The following is a 12,536-nucleotide window of genomic DNA, read 5'->3' on the forward strand; positions in this document are numbered from 1 at the left end:
AAGTACATTTACTCAAGTACAATTGTGCTTTTCTTGAGTATTTCAATTTTCTGCTACTTTGTAACTCCACTGAATAACATTTTGGAGGCAAGTATTGTATTTTTTTTTACTCCGGTACATCTATTTAATACCTTTAGTTACTTGTTACTTTGCAGATTGCATGCTGCATCAAAGTAGTATATTTTTAAATCAGAAAATATTCGGAATATACTGAATATCAGATCCAATAATCGGCCACTCCACATACTTGAGTACATTTAATATCAGATACTTTAAGACTTTCACTGAAGTAGGCCTACTTTATGGGTGACTTTCACTTTCATGTAAGTATTATTTCAACACAATATCTTTACTTTTACTCAAGTATGACTTTTGGGTACTTTTTACAACACAGGTTTTACTTGTTAGTATAGACTATGATATTAATGCTTCTTCCACCACTTTATATACAGCACATACTCAATGTATTTTACTCTATTCTTCCAAAATAAATGTTTTCCAAATGTGCAAACAGTTTCTGTTTTCAATTCACTCTGTCTTTTGGTTTAACTCAAGGCTGTCACATATGGCAGCATAAGCCTTGGATAATTGATATCAGCAAACACATGTTAATCTGGTCGGACTGAGACCCTGGATGCCTGACTGGACCAAAACAAGATGTTTCTAAAATGACACCCCTTTTGATATTGTATTATTAAACGCAAAATATTTCACTCTTGAGATCTTGAAGGACAGACCGAGCTCCTTCAAAACAATGATTTTGTATAAACATTTGTTTTATTCGTGTGGTTCCATGACGTGTGATTGTGAAACTGAAAAAGAAACAAGGCACAGACATAACCCAGAGAGCTCTCATTCCTTTTATCTTTTCCATTTGTGTCTCGGTTGCAGTACATGCTCATATATGCAGGAGCCTATATACAGTTCCTATAGGTTATCAGTCTTATTCAGCCAGAGGGGACAACGTCAAAAAGTTTCAAGAGGCTTTATCTTGTACAGCATGTACAGTATGAGCAATGTGAATAGTGAGGAGTTATATAACATCACATTTTCATCTGAGAGGGACTGGTGTTTCAGTTCATGGTAAATAACATTTATTTTTGTGATAATATCGTGTTCAGTCTCAAGGTATGAGCTATCTTAGACCCATTGTGCAATTTCTGTCTTATCATGAACAGTGCTGTATTTATCTAAGTATTTGAGCCTTTTCTAAAGCACAGTGTAATTGTGCTCCATTACCATTAAATATAATGCATTCAATATTTTACTTAAAAGTAGAGAAATCTTATCTGAAATATTGACTAAAAGTATCCCATTACGCAGAATAACACAGTTTTTATTGTTATATTATGATGGAATATGTTATTACTGATGCTGCAATGCTACGCTATGACCATAACTATTATAATGTAGTTGGGTAGTTTAACAACACATTGTATCCATAAACTGACATGTTCTGAAAGAGACTTTTAATCTGGAAAGTACCTATGTACTTAATGGATTGCAGCAGCCTACTGGGATGAATGCATTTTTATTAAGATTATGAATAAAGCATGAACTGATTTGTTATCTGTGTCCAGTGGGTAAGGTGTTGTGCTGACACCAGGCGTCCCCTGTTGATGTTTCTCTTTGATGGGGGATTAGACATGCAGCAGCCTGCTGTATGCCTGAACAAGTTCAAACTGTAATTCAGCCACTTACCAGCAGGACAAACATGGGACGAATGCAGGTCAGTAGCACAAACTGTCCCGGAACTGCAACCTAACCATGCTGCTGAGAAATCCCTTCGGAATCAATGAGCTGTTGAAAGATTAAAATGAAAACTACAAAGAAGATTGATTGATATATATATCTGAGGTGATATCAGCACGATGTCTGATATTATTCCTGTAGATAACATGTTGAGTTATAAATCAGGGTGGGGGCCGGCAGTAGTCAACAACAGTCCCTTTCTCTCATTGGTCAAAATAAGAACAGACATTCATGTTGTCCAATCAGATTCTGTTGTGGTGGGCGGTTTGGTCCAATCTGCATGAGCCATGCAAATCCTGAAACGAAGTTTCCCCAGTAGCAGCACTCTCCGGTGACAGCATTTAGCCATTCAGATGTTTCATTTTCTGTTTGATTAGCAACTTGCGGAAGGTTTTGAAAGCCAGGTGTCGCAGACGAATGATTTCTCCGCTATAAGGAACTGAAGAATAACGTTTCCGCTATGTTTGCGCCAAGAGGTTAACGTTAACCGGTAATTAAAGCTGATAGCTAACTGCTAACGGCTAGCATAGCTATCTAACGATTTCGCCGGTACAGGCGGACCTCTTTGTCTGACAGGGGAAGGCGTGCTCTTTTGTTAGCTTTTTCCCTTTGTCCAGTGGGGAAAGAGGAACTGTTTGGTCAGGATTTCACAATTATCTATTGCTCTGAAAGTATTTAGAAAATGCAAATCGCGAAAAAATACTTCACAGAAGGCCTGATTCAGTTAACAATCTTACTCAGTTTGATTGGAGTTCGTGTGGATATCGACAGCTACTTAAGCGGCTACTACTCGCCTCTGATAGAGATTAACTTGGGTCCTAGCTCAGCCTACACCCAGACACCCTTTCATAATTTGAGAGACACTCTTGACGGATACAGTGTGCACCCAAAATGTCCCGAGTTGGACTATTTCTTTGCAAGTCGACGGCTACTAGACGAAGTCAGGACCCTCGGCTCCCCGCGGTTCCCCACACAGTTGAACGCATGGCTGGTGCACCAGGTGTCTGCAACTGACAAGGCTGAAGATGGGCCTTCAACCAGCAACAACACCGACACCAACCCGGGGTTAGAAGGCCACGGGGACGAAGCCAGAGATGACAGTGAACACCTGCCTGACAGTGGCCAAGAAGTGTGCCAAACAACCCCTGAACTCGGACAAGGGCCTTGCACCGCTGGAGCCTGCGGGTTTCTTAAAGAGGCGAGTGTGTGATGTAACACAAAGTTAAACAGACCGTGCTGCTAGTTAATGTATTTGACCATTAAGCTTGGCTGGCCAGCTAAAGTACTAAAAGTACTCAATAAATAACTGAGGTGATGAACTATAGCTAAAACTTCCTCACTGCTTATCAGAAATGCTAATGCTATCACTAGCTAACTAGCAGCATGAGCCCATGTTATGTAAGGATGGATGTCATCCAACAAGTAACTTATTATTTTGCAGCATTTCCTGGTGCACCTGTAAACAAGATAACAAAATGTGATAACCTGTTGGCAGAACTTTAAATGTGCATTCACTTTCACTTTAAATGGCTCCACCACTCCTGGGCCACATAGCCTAGCTAGATAAGAGGACTGGCATTTATTGTGTATTTGGTAACTCAGTTTAAAGGCCTCACTGGTTTGGCTAAATAAGTAAGTCATTAATATCTCCAGTTAATGAGAAGTGTAGTTGATGTACAGAATCACAAGTATTCACCAGTCAGCTGCACCTGTCACCATGTCACATTAAGCCCTCTCTTGTCAGGACAATAGAATTAACTTCACAAATAAGACCGGTTTATTGGGGGACCATGCAGCTGTTTGACTTTTTGACAAGAGGTTCACTCGCTTGTTCTTGTCTAAAATCACTGATTGGAAGTATGCGTTGTTTCATATTTCATGGCGTGGCCTCCTTCTGTAATATGTGACTACCATTATATTAGACTGTAATCACACCCAGACCTTTTTATATTTAATCCTCCCAGTGATCCAGTTCTTCTAGCTGAGGGTGGAAACAGCTGCTTGGTGCATGTTATGTCCTGGGGGCAGTTGATGTCGCCATTTGTGTAACTATATCCCCTTTCTTCAGATGCAACCGCCAGCTGTGGGCTTTGAGAGGTGGAGAAGTGAGGCTTAGACCCACACCCTGTTTGCTTACACAAAAGCGGTGGTCCATACTTGAACACTGCCCCCTCCCAGGGTTCTTGTTCACATGGATAATGTGATGTTGACACATCGTTTATTCTTCACCCTCTCTTTTGTAAAATAAGTAAAAGCTGCTTCTAGGGCAAGATTTTGTGGTTTGTGGAGACACGGTTTGTCAAAGGACATGACTAGATCAATAACTATGTACCATGTGAAGCTGGAAAAGAAAGCTCCTCCAGTAGAAGTCGACATGCCTAGACAGAGCCTAGGCTGGTGTAGAGCACACTTTGTCATATTTTTGCCTCTAGCTTTAATGAATAACTGAGCAGTCCTCTTTTTGGAACAGGTGTGAATCCACCCCCCTTCAATCACTTGAGTATGGCAGATAATTTTTAGTCTTTGTGAGTACGAAAGCTGGTGGCCTACATGGAACGTGGTACTTGCTGTATCAGGCGTGTCTTACAACACATAAAAAGGGTTAGGTAATCCTGAAATTAATTAGCTCAACTGTTAGTATATCAACATATCCTAAGCCCTGCTGTCATACACACAAACACCAGCTCACACGTTTCTAATGCTACACAGAAGCCCCTGACTACAGTTGGCAGGACTACGACAGAAGCTCGGCTTAGATGCCGTCTGTTCAGCTGATCTCTAGAGTTACGACAATTGTTTTTAAAACAAATGTTTTCTCTGTCAGAACAGACCAATAATCCCTTCTGATGATATCTATTTATTTGCGATTGGCTGGATTGGGATCACCAAACCAGAAATGTAGCTTTCTTTTGGCTCTTTGGATGTCAGCAACAAATTAACTGTTTTTTCCCTTCTCTATCTTAAATCCTCTGACACCCATCATGCTCCCCAATCCTATCTTTCCTTGCTCTCCGTCTGCCCTTCTTTGCCCGACCAGGAGGATGAAGCTAAAGTTAAAGAGGAAGAAGAATCTGCCCCACTCACTCAGCTGGCTCACAGTTCCACACTGGAGCAAGAGGTTTGTCACAAGTTGCCTTCATTTGTCACGGTTTATTATCGGTGTCAACGATATCTGAATTATTCTGAAAAGAAACTATACTGTTTTTTCTTTTAAGAATACACATTACAGCATTTCTCAGTCTTTCAAAACGTGTATAAACTTGCATAAAACTAACTGTCAGTTGAAAATTGCTTTGTACTTTCTCTTAACCATAAAATCATGTTCTCACATGACTTCATCACTCAAATTGCACCATTCTGATGACAGTGCTGTTTTGGTGACACTGTGTAAGATTAGGGATGTTGAAGCACAATAATTACTGAATGTCTCACAGGGAAACAAATACTTTAATTCACATTGGAGACATCGGTTTGGCAACAAAACACACCACTGGTGGTGCTGTATGTAAGTATTTTTTTTTTCTTCCCATTTCAGAGTCTGCTTGAAGACATCACTGCACTCTCTGATCCAGCAGACCACCATCCTCCTACCATTGACATTGACCAGAATTGGAACAATTTACTTTCTCTGTCTGTTACTGACCTTGAGGTAAGTTGTCTGCTCGCATTAAAGACACCTGAAAATTAATTTTACACAAAGCTCAATATCAGTTTGCAAATTCAGATGTACAAGCTAGGAACCATTAAGATGTTTCAATAGTGATGTACATTTTGAGCATTTTTCAAAATTGCAAAGGCTAAAATTCAAATGTGTGTCTTGTGTAGGAGTTGGACTCCCTTGTCACTGAGCGTCTGTCAGACCTCGACACAGACATCACCACTGCCATCAGCCAGGATGTCAGTTTGCATGATGCTATGGTAACCGGTGCTGGATCGTTTGGTGTGACGTCTGAAGGAGTTGGGTCCAGGCCAGTCACCCAACAACAAAGAACCCTCTTCCGACTCGAATCCACAGGCTCCTCACACTCGGATGCATCACCAGGGATGGCGGTGGGCCTGGCTGCTCTCCCCTTTGCTTCAGTATGTAATTTAACTGGAAATGTGTTGCAGCATAGTGCGCTGGGTGGCTGTCTGGATGAGGCAGTGTTTGACCAGATCAATCAGCTCGGTTTGGAAGGCCTGGACACTATAGATACCCAGCTAATGGGCTGTCTGGACAGCATAGACCCACAGGTCCTTGAGGATTTGGACTCGGACTCCGGCCTGTCGTTGGAGAGCAGCTCTGGTGGTCCAGTCTCCCCAGGTTGGTTCAAATCTCTACAAATACTAGTATTAAAGTACGTACAGACGAGAAACTCTTTGTTATACATACTAATACAATTAACTCCTCACTCATCCAGGTTCATCTGAGATGTCATCGTCCTCCAGTTCATACTGTGAGGATGAGTGTGGAGCTACAGGCTACAGCAGTGAAGTAGATTCACTCCCCTCGAAAGGCATCATGGACCACACAACGTGGTCACACATTGATCAGAGTGAAAATGTGTGGCATGACCACAGCTACTCATCTCCTGCTTTCTTGGACCCGCCATCTGTAACACTCCCCCACAAAGGTATCAAAGAGGAGCCTCTGAGCGATGATGAAGGATCAAGGTTTGACCAGAGGGACATGAGTCGTGATGAGATGCGCGCCCGTGCCATGTACATCCCATTCTCTGTCCTGCAGATTGTCAACATGCCTGTGGAGGAGTTCCTGGAGGTCCTCGAAGGTCATGGTTTCTCCCCTGAACAGGTGACTCTCCTGAGGGACATCCGCAGGCGGGGGAAGAACAAACTGGCAGCGCAAAACTGCCGGAAACGCAAACTTGACGCCATCACAGGACTCCAGGAGGAGGTGGAAAGGTTGCGTGCTCAGAGAGACAGGCTACTGAGGGAGAAACAACTTACAGCCAAGACAATGGGTGCTGTGGGCCAGCAGATAAAACAGCTGACCAGAGACGTCCTGTCCAGGCTGAGGGATGATTCAGGACAGCCCCTAAACCCGGAAAGATTTACCCTGCAGTGCGGGGCAAACGGGAGGGTTGTAGTTCAGCCTGTAAGACGGCCAGCTGTCACCACATCAGCTCGCAACAAAACAGACAAGAGAAAGAAGGAGAAAAAGCAATGATTCAGTATTTGAAGCTGAGACTTGAGCTTTTAGGTTTTTGGATATTTTCTGAACTTTACTTGCCTGACTCTGGTTTTGGGATCTCCTCTTTTTGTAAAAGTGTGTGTGGATTCACCGCTGTTGGGAGCCTAAATCAACAAAAGCTGCAAAAAAGAAAAAAAAAAAGGAAAGAAAAGAAAAGAAACTCAGAACATTAAAGAAGTTATCTGTAAATAAAATCTCTCATGGGAAAAATGTAGCTTACACACTGGACATTTGCTTTTTGAAGATGGACAAGGCATCAGGAGCAGTTCAAGGCAACAGCTACACTGCGGAAGGTGCCACCAGTCTCTCTTTGTGCCTGTTAACATTTAAGTCATTGAGTCTTACTGTTTTTACAGACAAGCGCAGACAGCCAGACATGTCTAAAATTCAACATTGTGACAGTTACTGGATAGAAATTTAGGAGGAGGATTCTGTTTGTTTGTTTCCATGTAATCTTGCCTCTCAATGTATAACTACTCAGTATAAGGAGGTTAAACATTGTATTTATTAAAGTTTCTGAGGTTCCTGAAACTCTTATATGCATCATGAGACCATCAAGGTCTCAAAGCAGTATCTTTTTTTCATAATGCTAAGTTTATCTCAAAGTGGTAAGAATATTGGGACATTAACTATCTAAAGTTTACAGATTTGTGTAAGATATTTGAGGCCATGAAGTCCTCACTAGAATTTTGAACTGAAATGTAAAATAAGTAAAAAGATTTTGTTGTATTCCTCGTGTCTTGATGACATACAATATACCAATGATTAAACTGACAAGGCCTTAATTTGCATTGGATAGGTGTTTTGGATTTTATGTGTGTGTGTACACAATCCACAGAGGCACATTATCTTGACAAAAACAAATTTTAAGAGGCGACCATTTTATGTTTTAAATTATTATTGAATCATTTGTTTTAAGCAGAAATTTGCTTAACCCTTTGATTTCAGTTACTTCAGAGATTTGGCAAGATTATATTCTACCTCAGCTGTAGTTTGCGTTTTAGATTTTGGCTAAATGAAAAAAAAAAAAACCCTTTTAGGGGAATTGAAGTGCACTCATTAACAACAAATTCTTCATTATTAAAGTGGCCATGAATGGGCCATCACATTAAGGAAAAATAATACAATCACCAACTCTATTTAATAGGATTGAATGTTGTTTTGGATGTTGCTTTTTATATGTATGAGATTATCTGAGTTAAATTTAAGTTCTTAGTATAAGTTGCCATCTTATTCACTGGCACACCTCTTTATACAGTCAAATGAGTGAGTGAGTGATTAAATGGAGAAAGGTGCATATAGTTAATAGTGTGACTCATGTTTTTTCCCCCCCCTTTCCTTCACAAATTTGTATTTAATTTCCTGCTTTGACCGAGAGTTTACATATTTGTTTGTATAAACTTCCGACTGTTTTTCTTTGTTGCTTGGGGCAAATGTTTTTGATTGCATGGTGATTGTTGAATGTTGATAGTATGATTTTGCTTAGGGAATTTGAAATGCTCTTGCAGACCTTGTTTTTTCTGATTTAAAAAAAAAAAAGAAAAGATAAACGGACTGTCTCATTCTTGTGCCAATGTTAGCTACATGTTTTTGAATAACAAGCATATAATCATCAGAGGACAAGTCTTCCTCAAGCTAAGTCATACTTTTTGATGTCAGAATGCCCTTTATTTACAAACCACACTTACAGGGACATATGATGAAAAACAATGATGTAGTCAGAACACTTCAGTAGATATAAGATGTGCTGCCTTGATCCCGTATTTCGTACCAAAGCATTTGAAGGACGGATTACTAAAAATAACAAAACAATTAAAATGACTCCAAATGTCACATGGTCATAGTCGAGGTCACCTTTAACAGTATCCCAGTGGAAATTTCAGCAAATCTATAATTATTTGTTTTTATGATAGTGATGTAATTGTTATACAGTAATTTCACCTGATTTTACTGATATTGATTTGTATTTAAAAAACACGGTAAAATAACTCCAAATTGAATATGTTTATAGTTGAGGTCGACTTGAATAGGATTCGTTTTAAAAATCGACAAAACTTATGGAAAAATGTTTAAGTTCAGATATGTGGAAAGTATAAATCCACTGCCTTACTCACTAAGACCCGCCCTTGTCTACCCTCTGATTGGCTATCTCTTGTTGAGTTCGCCCTATTCTGCCTCTGATTGGCTCACCCTGGTAGTTTCACCCAATCCCAATCTCTCATGCCTAAACGTGGCCACCCCAACCAACGAAGGCAACCAACCAGAGGCAGAAGTGGGCGGGTCTTATTGGTTTGCCCAGGTTCTCGAACGAAGCGCGTTCTCCTTCCAGGCTACCGTAGAAGACCCACTTTTGCCGCCTACCTAACCTGCAGTCAGTGCTGCATAAAAGAGATAAAGCAAAGGCTGACCGCGTGGTAAGGAGGAATCACCGAAGCAATTCCTGTTGTTTTTTAGGGTGCGTATGCGGAAATAATTTTATTTTACACGTTGCATCATGCAACACCTATCGTAAACACAGTAGCTTGACCCAAGCAAGCTAACGGTAGCTTTGTTTTACAAGTTGGACCTTGAAGCAGGGAGCAGTTGCCGAGAAAGAGTGAGCTAACCTACGCTATAACGTTAACGTTACTCCAAACAGTAGGCTAAGTATGCTATTTAACTCTGTTTACATGCACACAATGTCAGTGTAAGCTAACATATCGTACTGTGTACTTCTATGTGTTGTCTAAGTTAACATCGGCTAGCTAAAAGTAGAAGTGTCTCAGGATTGTGTGTCTTTATCTTAAAGAGCCTGGCTTTAACCGTAATTTGCTAATTCAAATTGCTAATGTAAGATCATTGAGCTATACTTTAGGTTGCTTCTTCACATCACGCAGCTTTATCAAAATTGCAATGCATGTGGCACAGTAAAGTCAAAGGAATTTGCTCTAACGTTACCGCCTACTAGGCCTGAAATAATACCAGCTAGAGTTAGCACGATGGCTAACCTACATAACGCCATGTCGTGATTTGGCTATTTTTAAATGCCAATTTGCATAAAGCGCAACGTTAGCTAAGTTTGTCTGCAACTTAGCTTCATAATAGTACCATTGATTTTTACGCGGTGCCATGTTCGTGTACTTTACCGCGTATTTAGCATAACATCAGCCTGCACAATGTGTTTGCTAACGGCCCCCCTAATTTGTGCCTGTTTTGGGGGGTCTTGGTCTCGTGTTATTCCTATTAACTTAAGAGAAGCTGCTTAATGTACAACTTAGTCATTTGAAACACTGGGGTGGCATTGAGAAAACCTGTTAAAGTTCTCACACACTCTCTCATTCTCGTTTTTAGTGCACAACATGGGCAAGAAGCAGAATACCAAGGGTAAGAAGGATACACCGGAGACACAGGAGGAACCTGAGGAATTTGTTGTGGAAAAAGTACTCGACCAGCGTATTGTCAATGGGAAAGTAGAATTCTACCTGAAATGGAAAGGATTTACAGAGTGAGTTGCTTGGGACACCCGCTGAGCTGGAAGTGCTTCCCTGGTATGGGGTTGTGCAGTGCTTTTGTCTTTTGCATGAATACAAGCTAGGGATTTTAAACTGTATTGTTTGCACCTGTACCAATGGAAATCTGTGTTGGGGGTGGTTGTTCTGAGATGTAAATGCTGACCCCTCCTCCTGCTCATGTAGTGCTGACAATACCTGGGAGCCAGAGGAGAACCTGGACTGTCCAGAGCTGATTTCAGGGTTTTTGGAAGCACAGAAGAACGTTAAGGAGAAGCCGGCTCCCGTTAAGAGGAAGGCCTCAACAGATGAGCCAGAGACAGAAGCCAAGAAGAAGGATGTGGTAAGTTAACAGCATTTTGCATGTCTCTCTAGTCACCATTTTACTTGACAAATGATTTTTATTTTTAAAAACAGAAAAATTTAATCATGTAGGGGTATAACAGTGCTAGCATCAGGCTTATGGCAAGCAGCCCAGAATAACACAAGTATATTTACTCCCCTTAGGGGAATAAATCGGCAGAGTGGAAATATTTTGGATTTTGGAGAAAAGATGAGTCAACAGACAATGCTGTTACCGGATTAAATACTCAAGAAACAAAAACTGAACAACAGCAGTAAACGGCAATGAGCACCACAGCTGCCATTTCACAATTAATTTGCAAAGACGTGAGGCCTTGCAGTGCCGTCGATTGACTTGAGCTACTGCATACTCTGGATCAGAAATATGCATGAGAAATGTGGCACTTAAAGTGAACAAACAGGTTCTCTTTTCCTCATTAAATTTAAAACGTCTTGAGTCAGACTTTGTGATATCAGCATAATAGTCCATATAATTGATGCACCGTATCATTCCGAAATCTGTGACTTACAGCCCTAGTAAAATGTCACATGTAAACTTTACCTAGTTGTTCAGGCATCACACCTAGTTTGAGAGCACCTTTGTTGTGTGATATATATTAAGATGTATCTGAAAATAGCTTTCTATAGTTTTCTAAAATGCTGCAGCTACTGAACCTATCCTGGAGTGAGCCTTAGATCACTAGAGCCTCAGATTCAAAGTTGCTGTACGTCATTTGGGAAAAAAATGGATGAATCACTGTCCTAGTTTCTTGCATAAGCTCACGTGTTCTGTTGTCATCATTTAGGCTGAGAAACCACGTGGCTTTGCTAGGAACCTGGACCCAGAGCGGATCATTGGTGCGACAGACAGTAGTGGGGAGTTGATGTTCTTGATGAAGTGGTGAGTACAGAGGGAAACGATCCTCTCTTCCTCATTGGCACAAACTGTGATTCATCTGCTCTTGAAACATTTAATATTCCTATTAAGTCTTTTAAGTCTTTTGATGATGGTCTCCTTTGATGTATCTCTCAGAGATAATTAAAATGTAACAGAATTTCCCTTCAGATAAAGTGAATGGATGTGTTGTGCTATAATGTTTCTCCCACTTTGTTTTCTTTCTTTAGGAAAGACTCGGATGAAGCAGATTTGGTCCCTGCCCGTGAAGCCAACACCCGCTGCCCTCAGGTGGTCATTTCTTTCTATGAGGAGAGACTGACATGGCATTCCTGTCCAGAGGATGAAGCTCAGTAATGCTTCCCTCTGGTCCCTGCAGTCCCTTGCACCGCCTATGCCCTTTTCCTCAGGACTGAATTCTCTCCTCTTGCTTGCCTTCTAGTTTTAGCTATCTTAGTTATTTTCGGAGGTGTTTCAACCCTGTTTGGCAGTCAAGGAGAGCTATGTTGTTGTTGTACATATTAGCTGAACTGATTGCAAGAGAGCAGGTGATGTTCTTGTGATGTATAATGAAGTCTTCCGTTATCATATTACTTGTTTATGTGATGTTTGCAGTCTAGAAACAATACTCTTTGATAGAAGCCAACACCACCTGTATTCATACCTGGTCAAATTTTGTAAGTTCTAAATTTCTACTTTGGTCCGTTCAGCTGTTGATCACCTCTTGTATTACCATTCATTCTCATGATGAAGATGCTGATTTTTGTCTTTTTCACACTAGTACTAATGTTTTGTTCCAAGAGTGCATTTTGTATACTCGGCCTGTAAATATTATTTGAAGTTCTAATAAAGGTTTTATGTGACCAAA

The 12,536-nt window shown here is 40.8% G+C and overlaps 1 protein-coding gene across 1 annotated transcript; it reads left to right on the plus strand.

Annotated features, from left to right (window-relative positions):
- Nucleotides 1–2,062: 2,062 nt before the first annotated feature.
- nfe2l3 (nfe2 like bZIP transcription factor 3) lies at nucleotides 2,063–12,536 on the plus strand. Its single transcript, XM_084378644.1, has 10 exons — nucleotides 2,063–2,950; nucleotides 4,790–4,870; nucleotides 5,288–5,401; nucleotides 5,578–6,055; nucleotides 6,153–6,912; nucleotides 9,104–9,195; nucleotides 10,274–10,427; nucleotides 10,618–10,774; nucleotides 11,580–11,674; nucleotides 11,899–12,536. Exons 1-10 carry the CDS (start codon nucleotides 2,435–2,437, stop codon nucleotides 12,023–12,025), a joined length of 2,574 nt encoding a protein of 857 aa, XP_084234770.1. The 5' UTR covers nucleotides 2,063–2,434; the 3' UTR covers nucleotides 12,026–12,536.

This window comes from Pagrus pagrus, assembly GCF_965226575.1.
Source record: "Pagrus pagrus genome assembly, chromosome: 17".
Lineage (NCBI taxonomy): Eukaryota > Metazoa > Chordata > Actinopteri > Spariformes > Sparidae > Pagrus > Pagrus pagrus.